The sequence below is a fragment of the Oncorhynchus tshawytscha genome, linkage group LG34 (assembly GCF_018296145.1).
Source record: "Oncorhynchus tshawytscha isolate Ot180627B linkage group LG34, Otsh_v2.0, whole genome shotgun sequence".
Lineage (NCBI taxonomy): Eukaryota > Metazoa > Chordata > Actinopteri > Salmoniformes > Salmonidae > Oncorhynchus > Oncorhynchus tshawytscha.
In genome coordinates this window covers 14,080,879-14,104,035 of record NC_056462.1, presented here as the reverse complement: position 1 = coordinate 14,104,035, position 23,157 = coordinate 14,080,879, and the positions used below count along the sequence as shown (strand labels likewise).

The window sequence follows — 23,157 nt, the reverse complement described above, 5'->3', positions numbered from 1 at the left end:
CTTCACAGCTAGCTAGCACCCACCGAGTTACCCAGTACCGAAGCTATCCCTGAGGCCCACCTCCCGGCCTACTCAGTTGTTCACCCGGACTCCACCCAAACACTGCTAGAACACACTACTCCACCGGATCCTTGCCGTAAGCTCTGGACCTTGGCACCGGATCACCGCTGCTACCGAGTGGCTATAGTGGCTAACGCCCCTGCCCTGAAGCTAGCACCAGTTAGCCGTGAGCCAGGCACATCTCCCGACTAGAAAACTAAATTACTACAACTACAATACCTCTTTCGCCATTTGGCTTAGATCCTTAGTCGACACGGCGCCCCGCCGCACCACCGCGACTATTCTGCCGACGAATACGCCGTCTGCTGTGTCTTCAACCGGCCTCCGTCGGATGTCGGAGCAGACGGTTCTACTAGCCCCGAGCTACTTACTTTAAACGCCGTGTCGCCGGACCCTATGATCACTTGGCTACATAGCTGATGCCTGCTGGACTGTCCATTAATCACGGTACTCCATTCTGTTTATTTTTTGTTTATCTGTTGGCCCCAGCCGCGAACTCAGGCCCTGTGTGTAATTAACCGACCCTCTCCACCCAGTCATCACCATTTTAGCTGTTGTTGTTTTAGCTGATTAGCTGTTGTCTCACCCATTGTTGTCTTAGCTAGCTCTCCAAATCAACACCTGTGATTACTTTATGCCTCGCTGTATGTCTCTCTCATGTCAATATGCCTTGTATACTGTTGTTTAGGTTAGTTATCATTGTTTTATTTTACAATGGAGGCCCTAGTTCCATTCATTATACCTCTGATACCTCCTTTGTCCCACCTCCCACACATGCGGTGACTTCACCCATTATAACTAGCTTATCCAGAGATACCTCTCTTATCATCACTCAGTGCCTGGGCTTACCTCCCCACAACCCACCATACCCCTGTCTGCACATTATGCCCTGAATCTATTCTACCACGCCCAGAAATCTGCTCCTTATATTATTTGTCCCCAACGCTCTAGGCGACCAGTTTTGATAGCCTTTAGCCGTACCCTCATCCTTCTCCTTCTCTGTTCCTCGGGTGATGTGGAGGTAAACCCAGGCCCTGCGTGTCCCTAGGCACCCTCATTTGTTGACTTCTGTGATCAAAAAACCCTTGGTTTCATGCATGTCAACATCAGAAGCCTCCTCCCTAAGTTTGTTTTACTGCTTTAGCACACTCCACCAACCCTGATGTCCTTGCCGTGTCTGAATCCTGGCTTAGGAAGGCCACCAACAATTCTGAGATTTCCATACCCAACTACAACATTTTCCGTCAAGATAGAACTGCCAAAGGGGGAGGAGTTGCAATCTACTGCAGAGATAGCTTGCAAAGTTCTGTCATATTTTCCAGGTCTATACCCAAACAGTTTGAACTTCTAATTTAAAAAATGTACCTCTCCAGAAATAAGTCTCTCACTGTTGCCACCTGCTATCGACCCTCCTCCGCTCCCAGCTGTGCCCTGGACACCATTTGTGAATTGATCGCCCCACATCTAGCTTCAGAGGTCGTTCAGTTAGGTGACCTAAACTGGGATATGCTTAACACCCCGGCATTCCTACAATCTAAGCTAGATGCCCTCAATCTCACACAAATCATCAAGGAACCCACCAGGTACAACCCTAAATCTGTAAACATGGGCACCCTCATAGACATTATCCTGACCAACTTGCCCTCCAAATACACCTCTGCTGTTTTCAATCAGGATCTCAGCGATCATTGCCTGTATCCGCTATGGGTCCGTGGTCAAACGACCACCACTCATCACTGTCAAACGCTCCCTAAAACACTTCTGCGAGCAGGCCTTTCTAATCGACCTGGCCTGGGTATCCTGGAAGGATATTGACCTCATCCCGTCAGTCGAGGATGCCTGGTCATTCTTTAAAAGTAATTTCCTCACCATCTTAGATAAACATGCCCCGTTCAAAAAATGCAAAACTAAGAACAGATATAGCCCTTGGTTCACTCCCGACCTGAATGCCATTGACTAGCGCAAAAACATCCTGTGGCGGACTGCAATAGCATCGAATAGTCCCCGCGATATGCAACTGTTCAGGGATGTCAGGAACCAATACACGCAGTCAGTCAGGAAAGCAAAGGATAGCTTTTTCAAGCAGAAATTCGCATCCTGTAGCTCTAACTCCAAAAAGTTTTGGGACACTGTAAATTCCATGGAGAACAAGAGCACCTCCTCCCAGCTGCCCACTGCACTGAGGCTAGGTCACACGGTCACCACTGATAAATCCATGATAATCGAACATTTTAATAAGCATTTCTCAACGGCTCGTCATGCCTTCCTCCTGGCTACTCCAACCCCGGCCAACAGACCCCCCCCGCAGCTACTCGCCCAAGCCTCCCCAGCTTCTCCTTCACCCAAATCCAGACAGCAGATGTTCTGAAAGAGCTGCAAAACCTGGACCCGTACAAATCAGCTGGGCTGGACAATCTGGACCCTCTCTTTCTAACACTATCCGCCGCCATTGTTGCAACCACTATTACCAGCCTGTTCAACCTCTCGTATCTTCCGAGATCCCTAAAGATTGGAAAGCTGCCGCGGTCATCAAAGGGGGTGACACCCTAGACCCAAACTTTTACAGACCTTTATCCATCCTGCCCTTCCTATCTAAAGTCTTCGAAAGCCAAGTTAGTTAGCAGATCACTGACCATTTAGAATCCCACCGTACCTTCTCCGCTGTGCAATCTGGCTTCCGAGCCGGTCACGGGTGCACCTCAGCCACGCTCAAGATCCTAAACGATATCAAAACCGCCATCAAAAAAAGAAAAGACAGTACTGCAGCCGTCTTCATCGACCTGACCAAGGCTTTCGACTCTGGCAATCACTTATCGGCAGACTCAATAACCTTGGTTTCTCGCCTGGTTCACCAACAACTTTGCAGACAGAGTTCAGTGTGTCAAATCGGAGGGCATGTTGTCCGGCCCTCTGGCAGTCTCTATGGGGGTACCACAGGGTTCAATTCTCGGGCCGACTCTTCTCTGTATATATCAATGATGTCGCTCTTGCTGCGGGCGATTCCCTGATACACCTCTACGCAGACGACACCATTCTGTATACTTCTGGCCCTTCCTTGGACACTATGCTAACTAACTTTCAAACGAGCTTCAATGCCATACAGCACTCCTTCCGTGGCCTCCCAACTGCTCTTAAACGCTAGTAAAACCAAATGCATGCTTTTCAACCGTTCGCTGCTCGCACCCGCCCGACCGACTAGCATCACCACCCTGGACGGTTCCGACCTAGAATATGTGGACAACTATAAATACCTAGGTGTCTGGAGAGACTGTAAACTCTCCTTCCAGACTCATATTAAACATCTCCAATCCAAAATCAAATCTAGAATCGGCTTTCTATTTCGCAATAAAGCCTCATTCACTCACACTGCCAAACTTACCCTAGTAAAACTGACTATCCCACCAATCCTCGACTTCGGCGATGTCATCTACAAAATAGCTTCCAACACTCTACTCAGCAAACTGGATGCAGTCTATCACAGTGCCATCCGTTTTGTTACCAAATCACCTTATACCATCCACCACTGCGACCTGTATGCTCTAGTCGGCTGGCCCTCGCTACATATTCGTCGCCAGACCCACTGACTCCAGGTCATCTCTAAGTCTATGCTAGGTAAGGCTCCACCTTATCTCAGTTCACTGGTAATGATAACAACACCCACCCGTAGCACACGTTCCAGCAGGTATATCTCACTGATCATCCACAAAGCCAACACCTCATTTGGCTGCCTTTCCTTCCAGTTCTCTGCTGCCAGTGACTGGAACGAATTGCAAAAATCACTGAAGTTGGAGACTTTTATTTCCCTCACCAACTATCTGAGCAGCTAACTGAACGCTGCAGCTGTACATAGTCCATCTGTAAATAGCCCACCCAATCTACCTACCTCATCCCCATACTGTTTTTATTTGATTTACTCTTCTGCTCTTTTGCACACCAGTATCTCTACTTGCACATCATCATCTTCTCATTTATCACTCCAGTGTTAATCTGCTAAATTGTAATTATTCGCTCCTATGGCCTATTTATTGCCTGCCTCATTCCTTTTGCACACACTGTATATAGACTTTCTTTTTTCTACTGTGTCATTGACTTGTTTATTGTGTTATTGGCTTGTTTATTGTTTACTCCATGTGTAACTCTGTGTTGTTGTCTGTGTCACACTGCTTTGCTTTATCTTGGCCAGGTCTCAGTTGCAAATGAGAACTTGTTCTCAACTAGCCTACCTGGTTAAATAAAGGTGAAATAAAAAAACAAAGTCATGTTGTCATCGATCGGTGCCTTGAGCTTAAACTGGTAAAAGGCCAGATACGCAAGTATAGCGCTATGTCGTGACAGAGCAAGGACATCAAAGGCAGCAATATGGGTTCACTTAGTTGCATGCTGCTACAGTGTGCCATTCTGTGGTTTCATTAGTGTTGTGACAAACAGTCAAATCCATGATGAATGATTAGAGGTTAGCCATGCCCAGAATGTGAAAATAAAAATCCTGCATGTGTTGTCCACCCACAAACCACCTTCAAACACAATCACCCACCCTCACATCCTCCTCTTTCCCTTATTGTGGTTCCATTTATCAGCCTTTTGAGTCGTCAAATTAATCTGGCCTTGGCTTGAGGGGAAACACAAACACATTTGCTAACTGTTACAATGGAATGCGGGCTAGGAAAAGGAAAAGACTTAGCTTTGGAGAGTGTCCAATGCAGCAGGCCGAGAGAGCTCACAGAGAGGGCTGAGTTACACTGACTGGCTGGCCTCCGTCTCAATGTGGCTTTTGTTTCCACTGGGGAACCTTAACTCCTTGTCATCCACAGTCAAGCCGACTAGAGTTACTTTCCAAGTTATGTGGCTAATTACCACTCCTTTAGTCATTTACAATGAATGGTTATTCATTGACAGTTGTAAAGTATCATTCAGAGCTGGAAAATGCGACTGAGTTGATTACTGCAGCTTCAATAACTAAATTGCCATACATTTGATAAGCAATTGATGGATTTGATATCAGTTTTTATAAACTATTGATTTAACGATTTTGATTATATATATATATATATATATTTATATAGCAGCATTATATATATATATATATTTTTTTTTTAAAGAAGCTTAAATTCTAACTAGTTCCTCCCTCTTCCTCCCTTTAGGTGAGAGCTACGTGTGTGCCTCCAACGAGCCCTACCGCCGAGTGGACTATACCAAGAACGTTAACCCTAACTGGTCAGTGGGCATCAAGGCTGGCCAGTCCCGCTCCCTGTCCTCCCTCAGCACCCTGGTAAAGGGCGAGCTGCAGCGTAGCGAGGCCAGCCTGGGCACCAGAGACTTCATCAAGCCCAAGCTGGTGACGGTCATCCGCAGCGGGGTCAAGCCCAGGAAGGCTGTGAGGATCCTGCTGAATAAGAAGACGGCCCACTCCTTCGAACAGGTGCTGACCGACATCACGGACGCCATCAAGCTGGACTCCGGGGCGGTCAAACGGCTCTACACACTGGAGGGAAAACAGGTAAGATGATAGTAATTCTGTAGATGCAACAACATGGTTACTTCCTATAGCACAGAGTCTCAACTCCAATCCTGAGGTATATGATATAGTTATTTAGCCATTTTTTTCCTTCTCCTAAATGTTGACTCAGGTTTGCCAATAAACACCTGGATGATCAATCATCAAGACTCTTGGAAGAATGTTCTATGGACAGATGAGTCAAAAGTATAACTTGGGTCCCATTATGCTTGGTGAAAACCAAACACTGCATTGCACAGTAAGAACCTCATACCAATGGTCAAGCATGGTGGTGGTAGTGTGATGGTTTGGGGATGCTTTGCTGCCTCAGGACCTGGACGACTTGCCTTAATAGAAGGAACCATGAGTTCTGCTCTGTATCAGAGAATTCTACAGGAGAATGTCAGGCCAGCCGTCTGTGAGCTGAAGCACAGCTGGGTCATGCAGCAAGACAATGATCCGAAACACACAATTAAGTCTACATGAAAATGGCAACAAAGCAACAAATATGATGTTTTGGAATGGCCAGATCTCATCCCAATTGAGATGTTATGGCAGGACTTGAAACGAGCAGCCCAGGATTATGCAGTGTGTTAGTTATCAAGAACTTTTGCTTTGCATTTCCCCCCAGCTTAGTTTAGATTGGTGTTAAAGCAGTTCTGCATGGAAGAGTGGGCCAAAATTCCTCCATGTGACATGAGACTGATCAACAACTACAGGAAGCATTCGGTTGGAGTCATTGCAGTTAAAGGTGGCACAACCGGTTATTAGGGGGAAATTACTTTTTCACACAGGGGCATTGGGTGTTGCATAACTTTGTTTATGAAATAAATGAAATAAGTATCATTGTTTTATTATTTGTTCACTCAGGTTCCCTTTATCTATTTTTAGGTTTTGGTTGAAGATCTGATCAAATTCAGTATCAACAATGTGCAAAAGTAGAGGAAAGGAGGCAAATACTTTTTCACGGCACTGTATGGTCCTATTTAGTATGGTCCTATTTAGCCTTATGGACCCTGGTCAAAAGTAGTGCACAACATAGGGAGTAGGGTGCCATTTGGAACGCAAACCTAATGTGTTAGTGATGAACACATGATGCATTTAATTTCCCATCATGGGCTTTAGTTTTAGATTGATATAAATGCTGCTAGCCTCATCTGAGGAAGACGATTCCACCATAATGGCTTAAGGGGGAGTGGATTTAGAACATTTCCTAGAAGTCAGGTTCCACAGTTGTTAAAGAGAAGTGGATTTTCTGATAAATCTGGATTGAAATGCAGTCTGTTGTTTTTTGTTTTTTTACAGAGCTTTAACGGTTGGACCTCTTATTTCACAAGCAGTGGTTATGACACTGTGCTGAGAGCTGTTAGGCCAGTGGTTTTTTGATAACGGCAGGATCATGATGTCTGTCAATGGAGGCAGTTTTTGTAAAGGACCATTCGCTTAGAAGTATAGAAGACATTGAGACATCTAACGCTGCAGAGAAGGTTTCAGTGCTAGACAAAGCTAAAGAAAAGAGAAGCAGTATCCCCCAAAATCCCATTCCTTCTATCTGAACTCTGAATATTGTCCTGGCAGAGAACACAGTTGACCCTTCTTTCCTGACAGATTCCCAGAGCCAGCGGGAATCTTCACGGACGGGCCAGAGAAGTGACTCATGAAAATAATGATCCTTATCCTCTCAGACAGTCAGGCTGGCCAGCCCAACATACTGAAGCATCTACTCAGAGGAGGCTCTATATCAGGAGGAGAGGCAGGGTCTGGATGATTTCTCTCTCTCTGACAGAGAAGACAGTTTATGCAGTACAGTACAGTAGGCACTTTCATTATCTGCACCTGTTTGCTTTTGTTTTGTGGCAATGAACCAGTCTTGCAGCACAAACTGAAATACACAGCAGTATTCGACCAGAAACGGCTGACCAAGCTTGATTTTCAGCCCAGAGAGAGCATGTTTTAGGCACACGATCAGTGATTCACCCCTTCAGTCCAAATCTGGCTGCTTATTACTCGGCCGTCCAGAGAGTACAGGGATGGAACGACAGAGAGACAGAACGAGAGGAGAAACAAGCGATGACTGAAAAGATCAGCCATCACCTCTGAATCGATGGTCTCGCTTACTCCCTGTGATACTCAATATCGCTGCTCTTTCAGAAATTGCCAAGCATAGGCTACAGCATGATGGATCCTTGGGAATGCCCCATTAGATATCCACCCCGGTACTAATTCAGTCCCATGTCTGTGACAGAAATACTACTGACTCTCTGTCTGTCTTTATCCCTTCATGGATCTCTTAAACAGATTTGACTGTGCTGTGGGCTGAGACTTCATCATAAATGATGATGCAACACAGCTGCAAATTTGACTGGGACGTTTTCTCCATTCATCTGTCAACATTCAGTGTTGTCGGCACTAGACAGAGAGAGAGGAGGAATCCTGTTTTTTGTAGAGATGAAGCAGAGAGACGTGGTGTGAGAGAAAGAGGGAGTGCCTTCCCTACTCTGTCCTTGGGGACCGCTTCAGGCAGGCGACTCACAAGGGCTGTTTGGAATGCAATGTGGCGGGCGGTTTGACTGCGACGCGCACTGATGATGTCACAGGGGATTTGCCTGAGGAAGCCGGTGGTAAATCCAAACGAGCGCTGCAGGGCTGTCTGGAATGCAGGCTGACTCTCTCTGGGATTTCACAGGGAAACCTCCTTTCCAATCTCCCTGTTTTTTTTTGTATATTCTAACGCTATGCAAAACAGATGTCCATGAGCTGCCAGGCATATGCAAATGATGCGATTATGCTAATTCATGAAACTGGTTGGCACAATACAGTTGTTCTCGCTCACAGAGAATGTTAAGTGTGTTTTTGTCTGTAGCTTTCAGTTAGATTACAGTCAGTTCTATAGCATTTAGTTATTATGCTGCTTGCAAGTTGTTATGGCAGCGCTCCATTTGAAACTATGGGTTACTGCATATACTTGTAGACAGGTTAGCTCACAACGTCACAAACAATGCACATGCTTCAATGGGGCAGAAGTCCTTGTGTTGTGATTCTGGATGTCCAGATAGCTAGCAACAGTAACAAGAAGCTGCCATGTGGGGAATCGTAAGCTAGTTTTATCTTGTTATCATGTCTTGTTTTGACTGATGTCACGCCTATGCTAATATGGCTAAAATTCACTAACCAAGCTAACCAACACAACTGTAACAATGGATTTGAGAGACCACGCCTGCTCATTGTGCAAATTTATTTATGTTTTCAGTAAACATTGGACACGAAATATAGTTTACATGTTGTCAACAATCTAAGCCAACCCCTTCTGTTTTCCCCCATAGTTGCATACACGTCGGTTTTGTTGCTTAACAACCAACCCATCTATAACCATGACAACAATAGAAGAGTTGGCTACTGCACATACAGTATTGGACCCAGGCTAGCTCAAAGGACAGTACACAACCCTAACAGCAGGCCAGGCCCGTGGAGCTCTGAGGGATGGCTCATGTGCTTAAACACCATTTAAAAATACCTGGCAGCCAATGGCACTACATCCATCTCACCAATGTGTATAGCATAATGAATGGAGTCTACAGTAACTCCTACCATCGTTGAGGGATAGGATGCAGACTCCTCATTTAAAGTTTAGCAATATTTCAATATATATCAATATTTCAGACGTAAGATGCTGTAATTTCTTGTTGTTCATTATAAATTGATAAGGCCCATATGGTTCCACTCTCTGAGCTGTTTTGATGAGTTTGAGTTGGTAACGCATAGCGTATGGGTTGTTAATGAAAAGGTCATTCTCCGTTACTCAGACCATCTACTGTATATTCAACTCCTGAGACAGATCGCTCTTCTTCCTGTCACATGCTTTTGTAATGATCCACTCCATTGGTTGATTTATATCACCATATAAACAGCCTTTTCAGTCCTGATAGAGGGCTGGTTGGGGATCCTCTGTTGCATGTAATGGCATATACCAGGACACCACATCCTAAACGACTCCATCGACTGGGAACTCCAATACAACAGTTTTCTGTCACTGAGGAGGATCGATGGGGACTGTTTAAAATCAGGTTACCCCCAGAGGTTAATGGGGAGGTATTCATGGCCCTATAGCTGAGTAACTGTGTCCTTTTGAGTCAATGAGGCAGATCCTAGGAAAGGCCATCTATGTGTGTATCACAGGAGGATGGTGGCACCTTAATTGGGGAGGATGGGCTTGTGGTAATGGCTAGCGCGGAATAGGTGTGTATCAAACACATGGTTTCCAGGTGTTTGATTCCATTCGCTCCATTCCAGCCATTATTATTAGCCATCCTCCCCTCAGCAGCCTCCGCTTGTGTGTATCTAATCAGAGCTGGGCTTATAACAGGATGTGCACTCATGATGCTGTGTCATTCAAAACATGCATTCAAAATGGAGGTCAATGTAGGGGCATTATGGCTGTAAATATCTTGTTTAAAGGACATCCATCCCAGCATGATCCCATACTTGTCCGTATCACCTTGTGTTTACAAATACTTACCATAAGTGAGTCATAAAAATACTCAGACATCGACATTTGACTGATTGCACATTATGTTATATGAAGTGTCATACTTGCAATGCTCGGCTGAGAATTTCCCCCCAACAGTTGTTGTCTCTGACCAGGCAGAGATCAAGAGTTTAGCTAAATCAGTCCCTGCCACCTGCTCATGAAACCACCAGGCACCAGCCCCTCTGGCATGGGATGAGGGTATGGGATAAGGGAACAGACAGGAAACCGGCCCCATTGGAACAGATAGGAAACCGGCCAATGGCCTTTTCTCTCTGACCATACTGTGGCCTGCTGTCTACTGTAACTGTAGTCTTGTCAAATCCTCTACATGTAATACAATATCTCTGTACTGGTATGTACTGTATTCAGCTTCTCTGGTAGTGTTCTCTGGTAGTGTTCTCTGGGATTTTACTTGGATGTATGTAGTACACGAGTGGATTTTTTTAATCTACTGTGTTTTATGACCATAATAGTAACTCTGTTTGGCTTCTAAAGGCTATCAAAATTAGATTAGTGTCAATTTAGAGTTTAACTGCTAAATTGTAATTATTTCGCCACCACAGCCTTATCTTACCCTATTTGCACACACAGTATATAGACTTTTTTCTATTGTGTTATTGACTGTATGTTTGTTTGTTTATTCCATGTGTAACTCTGTGTTGTTGTTTGTGTCGCACTGCTTTGCTTTATCTTGGCCAGGTCGCAGTTGTAAATGAGAACTTGTTCTCAACTAGCCTACCTGGTTAAATAAAGGTGAAATAAAAAAATAACTGCAGAAGCCTGAATCCTTACCCTTAAAGAACAGAGTTGGACTATAATGGATGCCGTCCACTTCAATGACCGCCATTCAGTCAATGGAATTTAATTTGATTTCAATTTCTGAATGAAAATTATTCAGATAACTACAACTATTACTCTGGTTTTCTGGTCATATTTTTAAGTTCATGCCTTTGTAAACTCATCAAACTGTTGTGTCTGAGTAAATAAGCAATGCGTATACCTAGAACCTCTGATTATGTTAAATCTTTAGCAGTTAAATGGTTAACTACATGATCTATGGGCTTTTGCTTTTCCACTTCTTCTGCTTGTCTGCCAAGTGAACTCTCTACATTAGACTTGTCTGGATAATCTGACAGGACTTGCCCTCTCTCTGACAGCGCCTCTCTCCTCCAGCTAAGCTGCTTTTCACGCTCTGAGATGCTCCCCATGCTCACGTCTCTGGACGGGCGTGTCTCCTGTGATTCCCTCTAAAACAGACTCTGGAGGGGGTTGTCTGTGTGTGTCTGTCTGTGTGGCAGTGATGAGGTATTGTTGTTTGTCCCCCTGTGGCTGTAACATTGTCACTCACTATTACGTCTGTGTCCTGTGAAGGGTGAGAGGCATGGCCTTGAGAAGAGCCAATTCAGTGTGTCCTTTTTATCTAAGCTCTGTATTATAGTAAAACGGATGCTTTTGTTATCAGAGAGAAGGGGTTCTCTTCTCAAGTGTTCTTTTCCCCTCAAATAATTAAATTCAGTATTTAATCCAAAACATTGGATTCTAAGTCTTTAATGCTATCACACTGTTTTGGCTGTGTAAGAACATCATAAATCCTTCAAATGAGAGCCTTGTACGGTTAGCGTAGCCGCTAGTGTATTAGAACCCAAAGCCCCAGAGACACGTCTCAAAAGCCCATCAAATGCCTCACCCTTGGGCTTAGCAGCCAGCGCTAACAAGCTACCAGCGCTAACACATGAAGGACGGCCCGACTACAGCCTAGCCCAGCCTGCCATCTGCTCCTCCTCCAAACAATCAAATCGTTGGTCCCAGGCAATGTCTGTGTCTGTAGGGGTCTGCCAACCAACACCCTCCCCTAGCTCCCCTACCAGGGCCCTGACCATCACTAGATAATTAGACTTATAAATTGAGGGAGTGCGTGTGTGTTTGTCCGTGCCTATGTGTGTAGGGGGTTAAAGTGCAGCTAGTGTGTGTACTCCATTTGTAAACACAATGCACTCTCAGTTCAGCTCTCTCTCTGTCTCTACTTGATTGCTAAGCTGCTAGCCTGGATGAATGTTAATTGATATCCTCAGGGCTACATCAGGGCCAACAGACTCAGCTGCTGCTTTGAGAGAGAAACTTCTCTCTGTTTTACATCTCAAAGCCGTGTGGAGGAAGAAAGAACGGGAGCTCTTTGGCAGGAGGTGGAATTGAAGAAAGAAAGTGCCAGCTGTTCTATAAACATTGTAGAGTGAAATATTTTGGTTTATTCCTGCTTAACTTCACTGACATTTGGCCTCTGGAAGGAAATGGATAGGGAGATGCTGTAGGAGCTACAGTATAGTGCAGTCCACTGCAGGAGCTGATTTGATAATCGATGTCCCACCTTGTGGGATTGTAAGAAAGCATGCATGTGTACACACACACACACATTTGTAGCCGTATTAATTGTACAACTTTCTCACAGCGTATGAATAGCACATAGTTCATAGTCCCCCCCCCCCCAGTCAGCAACCGTTGGTAATATTTCTGGCTATATTATGGCACCAGAGTATCATTATCACAGTGAATGGCTGCCAGTAGGACCATTATGATGGACCATTATGAAGGACCTGACTATATCATCAGAATTTTATGAGCACAGATGAGGATCTGGCCAAGGGATGAGAGGACAGGGAGCGAAGGAAGTAAGGGAGAGAGAGTGGGAGGTAAAGACTCCCCCCTCCCCCAACCTAGTCAGCCTGCAGCATCACCACTCAAGACCCTCTTTATCCACCTATACAGTGGTCAAGGGGTCTGAAAGTTACTACATGACTCCATGTGTTATTTCATAGTTTTGATGTCTTCACTATTATTCTACAGTGTAAAAATAAAGAAAAACCCAAACTTTTGACTGGTACTATATATATATATATATATATATATATGTACGATCTTTGTCCCTATGTGCAGTTGCAAACCATTTTTTATGGCGTTTTGGAGCAGTGGCTTCTTCCTTGCTGAGCGGCCTTTCAGGTTATCTCAATATAGGACTTGTTTTACTGTGGATATAGATACTTTTGTACCTGTTTCCTCCAGCATCTTCACAAGGTCCTTTACTGCTGTTTTGGGATTGATTTGCACTTTTCGCACCAAAGTATCTTCATCTCTAGGAGACAGAACGCGTCTCCTTCCTGAGCGGTATGGTGGCTGTGGGGTCCCATGGTGTTTATACTTGCGTACTATTGCTTGTACAGGTGAACGTGGTACCTTCAGGCGTTTGGAAATTGCTCCCATGGATGAACCAGACTTGTGGAGGTCTACAATTTTTTTGGCTGATTTTCTTTTGATTTTCCCATGATGTCAAGCAAAGAGGCACTGAGTTTGAAGGTAGGCCTTGAAATACATCCATAGGTACACCTCCAATTGACTCAAATTATGTCAATTAGCCTATCAGAAGCTTCTAAAGCCATGACATTTTCTGGAATTTTCCAAGCTGTTTAAAGGCACAGTCAAGTGTATGTAAACTTCTGACACACTGGAATGGTGATTACTGTCAATTATAAGTGAAATAATCTGTCTGTAAACAATTGTTACTTTGTAGATGTCCTAACCGATTTGCCAACACTGTAGTTTGTTAACAAGAAATTTGTGGAGTGGAGTTTTAATGACTCCAACCTAAGTGTATGTAAACTTCCGACTTCAACTGTGTGTACACCAGAAATGTTGTTTTACAGGGTCAGCCATAGTAGTACGGCGCAAATTAGGGTTAAGTGCCCTACTCAAGGGCACATCGACATATACCTCCTCCTCCTGTGGCTTATCTTGTTACTTCTTCTCCTGTTACCTCCCCCTCTTAAGGTTCCCCACTGAGCAAAGCAACCGACAGCCAATTCAGGTCTACCAAGATTTGAGATTCCCCCAAGAATTGACCTTTTAACCTTAGATAAATCTATAAATGTAAATCCATTTGGTACATGTAAGGCGTGGGAATATGATGAATATCATCAATCTGGGGATGCTGTAGACAGTGAATACATATTATATAAATACATGGAGGATCGGGAGGTAATATCCACGGAGGGTAACCTGTAGGCCCCAATCTCCCCATGTGCTGGTGTGTTAAAGCATTTTCATTCCCCTTATCCTTACAGGAAGAGGAACTGAAGGAAATACAACCTACATACTGTGTGTGTGTGTGTGTGTGTGTGTGTGTGTGTGTGTGTGTGCGAGAGAGCGTGTGTGTGTGTGTGTGTGTGCGAGAGAGTGTGTGTGTGTTTGTGTGTGAGAGAGCGTGTGTGTGTGTGTGTTTGTGTGCGAGAGAGCGTGTGTGTGTGTGTGTGTGTGTTTGTGTGCGAGAGAGCGTGTGTGTGTGTGTGCGTGTGCACGTGTGTGTGAGACAGACGCATCCAGCTAGCCTACCTGGAGCTCTTATAAAGAGGTAGTCATTTTTATTTTCTCAGGGGAAATCTTCTAAGAGGTAATAGAGAGCAAATCCCAACAGCGTTTCAAAATGACGCAGGATACGATAGTCTACTGCAGCAGTTAATAGTTTTTCCCCTGGGAGAAGTGGAGGTGTCATTGTTAGTGGGAATGGAACTGTCATGTTGTCTGTAAAAGATGCCTGGTTTCCATTGCTCGTATGTTTCGCATTGTCATATCCACTATCCACTTTGACTAAAGACAGCCTAAGGTTGCACTCCTTGAGGTTGATCTACTGTCATGCCAAACACATCAGTATTTTGTCCATTGTAAATGGTCTACTGTCAGTTGCCATAGGTGTGTGTGTTCCATTGAAGCCTCTGATTTCTGAATGCATTGGTAACCAATGTCCTTAGGCCATGGTTTCCAGTCTTTTTCCTTTGAGAAGGCTTTCCTGCTCACCCCTCTTCACCACTCAGATGTCAATGGTAGCCTATAGTAACCAGCCTGTCTCTCCTCATCTGTGGTTACCATGGGCAAATGAATGGTGTCCAGAATATGTTCTATTAGCCATTATCACAGTGCTTGAGATTTTGGACATCTTTGATTAGTCTTAGGGCGTCCGCATGCTTCCCAGCCAAAACAGTTTGGAAAAGGTGGTGCATATATTATGCCGACATTTTGTGATGTTTTTGTTCATTTTGGACTTAAGCAAGTTTTTTAGGCTGTTCGGACACACATGCTTTTTTCTCGAGGCAAGCTGAAGTCTGTAGCTGAAGTCTGTAGCTGAAGTCTGTAGCTGAAGTCTGTAGCTGAAGTCTGTAGCTGAAGTCTACGCCCCTTCATCGGTGATTGGTCAACAGCAGGGATTTTTCAATAAAGTCTTTGTTGTCATTCAACATGCACATTTCTTTATTGATAAGTACTGCACTACATTAGTTAAATGTAAAATTGCGTGACTAAAATCTCCTCTGCAAAAACAACCAAATTAATGACACGTTTCCTGAGTTATCTTGGATTAATTCAGACTTTTGAGGAAGTGTATACTGGCTATGGCGTATCAAAATGATCAAACAGTACTATTGGCACTTTTTTCTCATTTTTCCAGGAAGTATGCGAGCACACTCGTTCGGTTCGCCTAGCCGAGTTGTGCTAGGCACCAGCCAAACTGAAGCATGCTGACGCCTTGACATGGACTATCAGATGTATATGTAGCTCTTTGCAATCCACATTGTGAACTCATTCTCCAAACATCCTCTGCCTTTATGTCAGTGAAAATGGTCAAAATAAAACCAATCAATGCCATGGTCTTTCACGATCCAAATATTTCAGTGTGTGATGTCATCAGGATGACATTAAGTTCATTATCCTGAGCAGAACGGTACACAGGCCTGCCCTGTTAGGACTGCTGAGATGATTAGGCTGAAATGGCCCGCCCGTTCAACCCTTTAACCAGACCTAGTGAATAGGCCAGGAGCTATTATGAAGGGGACTAGACACAGGGGCCATTATGAAGGGGACTAGGAGCCAAACCATTATGAAGGGGACTAGGAGCCAAACCATTATGAAGGGGACTAGGAGCCAAACCATTATGAAGGGGACTAGGAGCCAAACCATTATGAAGGGGACTAGGAGCCAAACCATTATGAAGGGGACTAGGAGCCAAGCCATTATGAAGGGGACTAGGAGCCAAACCATTATGAAGGGGACTAGGAGCCAAACCATTATGAAGGGGACTAGGAGCCATACCATTATGAAGGGGACTAGGAGCCATACCATTATGAAGGAGACTAGGAGCCAAACCATTATGAAGGGGACTAGGAGCCAAGCCATTATGAAGGGGACTAGGAGCCAAGCCATTATGAAGGGGACTAGGAGCCAAGCCATTATGAAGGGGACTAGGAGCCAAGCCATTATGAAGGGGACTAGGAGCCAAGCCATTATGAAGGGGACTAGGAGCCAAGCCATTATGAAGGGGACTAGGAGCCAAGCCATTATGAAGGGGACTAGGAGCCAAGCCATTATGGAGGGGACTAGGAGCCAAACCATTATGAAGGGGCAGGAATGAAGGACGTCCAGACTGACTGATCGTTAATTAGATCAACGTTGTGCATATTTAATTTTAGAGATGGATGGACATCTCTCTGGGAACATCATGTAGGATAGCTGGGCCCGGGATGCTAGTCCTACGGTTTTATGTTTACATGTATGTAGTGTGAGGATGTAGGCCTTGCTGCATAGTAAACCGTTGTGTTGCTGAAGGTGCTGCCAGCAGTAGACCATATCCAAACAGAATACAGACACAAATCCACATAGACATCATACAGAATATACAATATCAGAACAGTAAACATCAAGTATAGGTTGATTACCATGGGAATATGCAATTTACAGAGTGGCTATATACCATTTTTACAGAGTGGCTATATACCATTTTTACAGAGTGGCTATATACCATTTTTACAGAGTGGCTATATACCATTTTTACAGAGTGGCTATATACCATTTTTACAGAGTGGCTATATACCATTTTTACAGAGTGGCTATATACCATTTTTACAGAGTGGCTATATACCATTTTTACAGAGTGGCTATATACCATTTTTACAGAGTGGCTATATACCATTTTTACAGAGTGGCTATATACCATTTTTACAGAGTGGCTATATACCATTTTTACAGAGTGGCTATATACCATTTTTACAGAGTGGCTATATACCATTTTTACAGAGTGGCTATATACCATTTTTACAGAGTGGCTATATACCATTTTTACAGAGTGGCTATATACCATTTTTACAGAGTGGCTATATACCATTTTTACAGAGGGGCTATATACCATTTTTACAGATGGCATATATCTATATAAGCCGAGGGCAGGATGCTGACGTGGCTAATGTACAAGAGTATATACAGTGCCTTGCAGAGGTGTATGTCCATAGTGCAGATGCAGTATAGTGCCCATTTGTATTAGAGGTCATTGATGACAGGGTGCAGTAACCGGCTCAATGCAAAGTCACTTAATCCATATGAGCCCGATGGCCGGTAGATGAGGGCCACTGTTGGCATGGCTACAGAGTCCATTTTTATCTCATTAGGATGGGTGTCCTTCCTCTATAGCTGATGAAATGAATGGGGTCTGGTTACAGAACTTCCCACTGGGCAAAATGTTGAGTCAATGTGATGACGCTGAATCAAGATGGAAAAAGTCATCAACATAAGGGAATTTTAGTCTTTTTTTCACCCAACTTTGAACTTAAATCCACCCCACACCCTCCAATGACATGGGGACATTTTTTTTGTGGATATCACATTGAATTCACTTTAGTTGACAACTCAACCAAATTCATTTGCATGTTAATATACTTCGCAATGACATCCATTTCTAGTTTGTTATTGTTCTAAATTGTTATTCCTCAATTCCTCAATTCCTCAATCCCCCATATTCCTCAATACCAGTCTAGATGGAAAGAGGCAAAAGTGTGTGTGTGTGTGTGTGTGTTTGCATGTGCGTGTTCAGATAGAATGGGGAAAGCTGTTTTTGAGTGCCCTTTGGCAGGAATGGATTAGTAAGAATGAAAAGGCTGAATCACTTTCAGCCTGTTGGTGCAAACCATCACAAAGCCCCCACGTGGCGCTGATCCGAGATCAGACAATGGAGCCCTCTGGGTGCTATGGGTCCCCACATGGAGTTGCATGCCATGGGGAGGAGGGCTGTGGTCTTCTGCATGGAGCTGCACCCTGCGTGATAAAGCATGGCATCACCTCACATGATACGCTCTTAACCATGATGACCTTATGACCTCAATACTGAAGGATGTTGTTGCGCAACAAAGATCTGTTTTAGAATATCTACATATTATGTTAAATCGCTCCACCATTTCCTTGTTGATAAAATTATATTAGTTTGCCTTATTTCAGTTTGTGACAAAAAAAGGAAGTATAGTGTAGAGAATCATTATACCATCTAAACTGCTGTGAAATATATTTTCCATAACCACAAATAATGTATTTCCAGCTGTTTGAAGCTGGTGTACAAAACCGAAAGTAAAAGTCACAAAAACTTAGGAATGGAAGCATAGAAATAGCACACAGAACAGATCTACTGTTTCTTAGAGTTGCTTTCAATGAGAATGACAGATCTATAACCCATATTTATATGTGAATTTAAATAAGTATTATTATTATTATTAAATAAAAAAAATAAAACAACTTTTTCTCCCCAATTTCGTGGTATCCAATTGGTAGTTAGTCGTATCTCATCGCTGCAACTCCCGTACGGACTCGGAAGAGGTGGACGTCGAGAGCCGTGTGTCCTACGAAACACAACCCAACCAAGCCGCACTGCTTCTTGAAACAATGCTCACTTAACTCCGAAGCCAGCCGCACCAATAACTCACGTGTTGCGCCAATGTGTCGATGGAAACACCGTACACCTGGTGACCGTGTCAGCGTGCACTGTGCCAGCCACGCCACAGGAGTCGCTAGTGTATGATGGGGTAAGGACATCCCTGCCAGCCAAACCCTCCCCTAACCTGGACGACACTGGGACAATTGTGCGCCGTCCCATGTGTCTCCTGGTCGCCGCTGGCTGCAACAGAGCCTGGACTCGAACCCAGAATCTCTAGTGGCTAGCACCGCGATTCAGTGCCTTAGACCATTGCGCCACTCGGGAGGCATCATATTGCAGCGTTAACTGGAAGATGCTGTATTGCGCATTACGTTAATGTAAGATGATGTCCTCGGACTTGGAGTGGATCTTTCATACTGGATTCATTGTCCGTTTTCTACAGTTTCTAGTCGTCTGATTAATTGGTATTGATGAATATGACGTCTTGCCGTTTCTGCCGTTTCTTCTTGCCGTTGGTGGAGATGGTATTTGACGTTAGATAGGGATTAGTTGAGGGTAACCCCCCTTCACCCCTCCCCTTGTAGCTAGAGGGGACAGACACACATACCCCTGTTAGGCATGAGTTGTTTTGAGGGAGTGTGGATTAGAGAGCAGAACACCATTTAGGTCAACAGCCATCTAGGAATTTGTATGTGACAATACATTTTTTTTTCTGTACTCATTGCACCGATATGACATTTTTGACTGATAGCGATATCTGATATTTTCCTTGACGAAAAACCAGATACCGATATTTAAACTTTTTGGGGCCTTTTAATCATTCTAGTACAGTTGAAGCGTTAACACACATGGACACAGCGGTCTAAGGCATTGCATCTCAGCCCAAGAGGCATCACTACAGTCCCTGGTTCGAATCCAGGCTGTATCACATCCGGCCGTGATTGGGAGTCCCATAGGGCGGCGCACAATTGGCCTCAGCGTTGTGCCGGTTTTGGCCGGGTTAGGCCGTCATTGTAAATAATAATTTGTTCTTAACTGACTTGCCTAGTTAAATAAAGGTTACACACACTCACACACACCACACTGACCAAAAGTAATTTCCTTGCCATTTACATATGTCCCCATTACCAGTAAAACATAATCAAATCCTATTTCTTACCCAATACAACTTTCCTCAGTACGATATCCTCGACGACCCACTGTGCTGTCAGACTCGGCATGCTCATGGGGCCGAAATCGCTGGTCCAAATGTCAGTCGTGAAGCTAATAGCAGTGACACAATGTTATTTTTATTTTTACAGCAGTGACGCTCTTACTGTGTAACTCCAGTAGGGCAACATCTGAAAAATAGCGCACTTGGTAGTGTTTACCGGTGCCCGATCACCCACGACAGAAAACGGTTGATTGTCAAGGGCAATGAATTCCATTATATTGGCGTTAATGGATTTTGCCTTTGAGTTGTCTCGCTGAAATGTTGTTACTCTTTCAAATGAATGCTGTGTTGCACGTGTTGCGCTAAATTTTGACGTGGCGTCATTACGTCATGTCACGTTATATAGGTATATACGTCAGCTTTGACATTGGTTTTGCACATCAGGGTTAAACTAGACATCAGGCTGATGCCGATAAGTTCACCGATATATTGTGCATCCCTACTCATTAGTATACAGCACCATCTGACAAACAGTGGGTTACATATTCCCACCTTTGGTATTGTAGAAGAGAAATGCACCATACATACAGTATAGCATGCCACCATGATGCCCAAATTCAATTGGGTGGCGAGTTTATGATAATTCTGGAGAGTGACTGTACTGTAATCCCATCACACTTTTCATTTCCTGAGTAAATGTGTGGCTCTGTGAAGGATAGTATCGATATGAACGTGTGGAGACCAACTTAATTGACTTCATGTGGAGACGACTTGCCTGGTGGCAGTGCCCACTATGGGGGAGATGAAATAACCCTCCACTCCTGGCAGATGGCACCCAGACCCTGTCAGCCTTTACCCAGGAGAGAGAGATACAGAGACCACCAACATTCCTGTTAAAGCAACGAAACCAACTAAAAAACATGAGCTGGCGCACACCCAGAAAAAAATATTTTATGTAGAGGTGCTGATTAAAGGCGAAGAAACTGTAAGCTATAAAAAAAAGTTGCACACTGTTTTGCACATTTGAATGAATTGAGTGAAACTGTTAAATAATAGTTTATAGCATATTGAATATATTAGGCTATTGTTATCATATGGAAACATAAATATTGTACATAATATTAGCATCAACATACATTATTGTTTAATTCAATGTCACATATATATTAAACTGTTTCCTGTTTCCTATTTTTTGTTGTTACATGTAATCTTTTGGTTCAACCATAATGCATAATAAGCATCAACAGGGGGAACATATTGGGTGTATGCTGATAATCTGTAGAAAGAATATATCCATGTATAAGACTTGTTCATAAAAGAGAGGATTTTTCATAGGAAGGGCCTGAGATCAGTCAATATTAAGACCACTAGGGGTCAATGTTTTTAGATAGGATGTCCAGTAAGCAACAAAACAAAACTTCCGTTTTCTCTCTGACACCGACATCACCATCAACCAGACAGTGTACAACTGACCAATCAAAAAGCAAGCAGGCGGAGGACAGAGTGAGCGAGAGAGCACGTGGCTGATGGCCGGCCCAAAATGTGCAGCACTTCTCTGGTGGTTGGGAGCCCATTGTTTGACTGATGTCATTGTCAACACCATTCTTTGTTTGTCCAGCCGGACCAGCTGGGGGCTTCTTATCTGCATCCCTGTGAAGCTGACTGCGGCTCTGGGATAGTTTACGCTCTGAAATAACTCAACAGTTGATCTGGGCCCGTATTCAAAAGAGTTTCAGAGTAGTGCTGATCTAGGATCCGGTCCCTCCTGTCCATTTTAATCTTATTTAAAACTGATCCTATAGCAACAATCCTACTCTTGTGAATACAGGCCCAGAGCCCAGCCCACACACTGTTTAGGCTTAATCACATAATCATATTCACCCACTGTTCTCAGTACATTACCCTAATAAAATGGTTAATATCACAAAGGATAATGTATTGTACGTAGATATGAATGTGTATAATATCCCAAACATATGTAATTGTTTGATGCTAATGTTAGTGGCCCGCGCGTAAGCCTGTTTAACGTTAGAGTATGGCAGAGTTGTTTTGTCTGACACGTGCATCCCTGGCCTGTCAGCTGGACTGGAGAGGGCTGTGATGTTTAGGTGAACAGACAGACAGTGTTGTCCAGTGTGTTTCTACAGTATTTGATAGCGGAAGCAGTATCGCCAGACTTCACCCACACGGGACACAGATCACATTGTGGAGACCTGATCAGAGGCTTATTCGACAACGTTCAACATTACACAACGTACAAATGAGAAATGTATTGTAGAGTCCCTAGAAAATCGAGACTCATGTTATCTCTATTAGTCATATTTCCATCTACGTTCTGTAATGTTGTACCATTGAGTAGAATAGACCCCTGGGCTCCATCATTAACCCATGCTAGTGGGAGGAGAGCGGGAGTGGAGGAAGAGGATGAGTGAAAGAAAGGGGGAATGGAGGAGGGGCAGCAGGGAGGCTCAGGGATTCTGGAGGAGGTGAGGCACAGAGGAATGGAGCACGACTCAGGCGTGGGTAAAATCTGAGATTCGTGAATCACATTTGAGACTGGTGTGCTGACTCAGACTGAAAGTACATGGGATTAAGAATGTTTTACTATGTTACTGAGAATGGTAGCTATAATAGTACCGCATCTGTTTGCTTAGTTCATATTGTAAATGTATAACTTCATGCTTTAGTTTTATTTACTGTATTTTGAAATGATTCTCTCATATCGGTGAAGCCAGAATCCCCCCTCACCGCTGCATTTCACGAAGTATCAATTATTAACGCAGCAATTTTCTCCACTACAACATCCAGCCAGCTACCCTCTCCCTCCCTCTCTCTGCAGGGGATGTGGGTGACTGTGTGCAGATCAATCTGTACGGCGTGTGCAGGAAGATGTTTTCACTTTGCATGCTGCAGCACTAGCCTTAGCCCCGCAGCCTCTCATCTCCCTGTATTATGGTATGGGATCAGAGGGGGTGTACTGTATTAGGGTATAGGATCAGAGGGGGTGTACTGTATTAGGGTATAGGATCAGAGGGGGTGTACTGTATTAGGGTATAGGATCAGAGGGGGTGTACTGTATTAGGGTATAGGATCAGAGGGGGTGTACTGTATTAGGGTATAGGATCAGAGGGGGTGTACTGTATTAGGGTATAGGATCAGAGGGGGTGTACTGTATTAGGGTATAGGATCAG

The 23,157-nt window shown here is 44.0% G+C and overlaps 1 protein-coding gene across 5 annotated transcripts in view; it reads left to right on the top strand.

The window, feature by feature from the left end:
* The window catches only part of LOC112262376 (serine/threonine-protein kinase DCLK2-like), a 76,734-nt gene that overhangs the window by 10,928 nt on the left and 42,649 nt on the right, over nt 1–23,157 (top strand). For all 5 annotated transcript variants that reach the window (XR_006080752.1, XM_042311828.1, XM_042311829.1 and 2 more), the window contains exon 2: nt 5,202–5,557. Coding sequence is in view for 4 of the 5 variants with exons in the window: in XM_042311828.1 (XP_042167762.1) it covers nt 5,202–5,557 (356 nt within the window). In the remaining variant the exon portion in view is untranslated. The remainder of the gene's footprint in view (nt 1–5,201; nt 5,558–23,157) is intronic.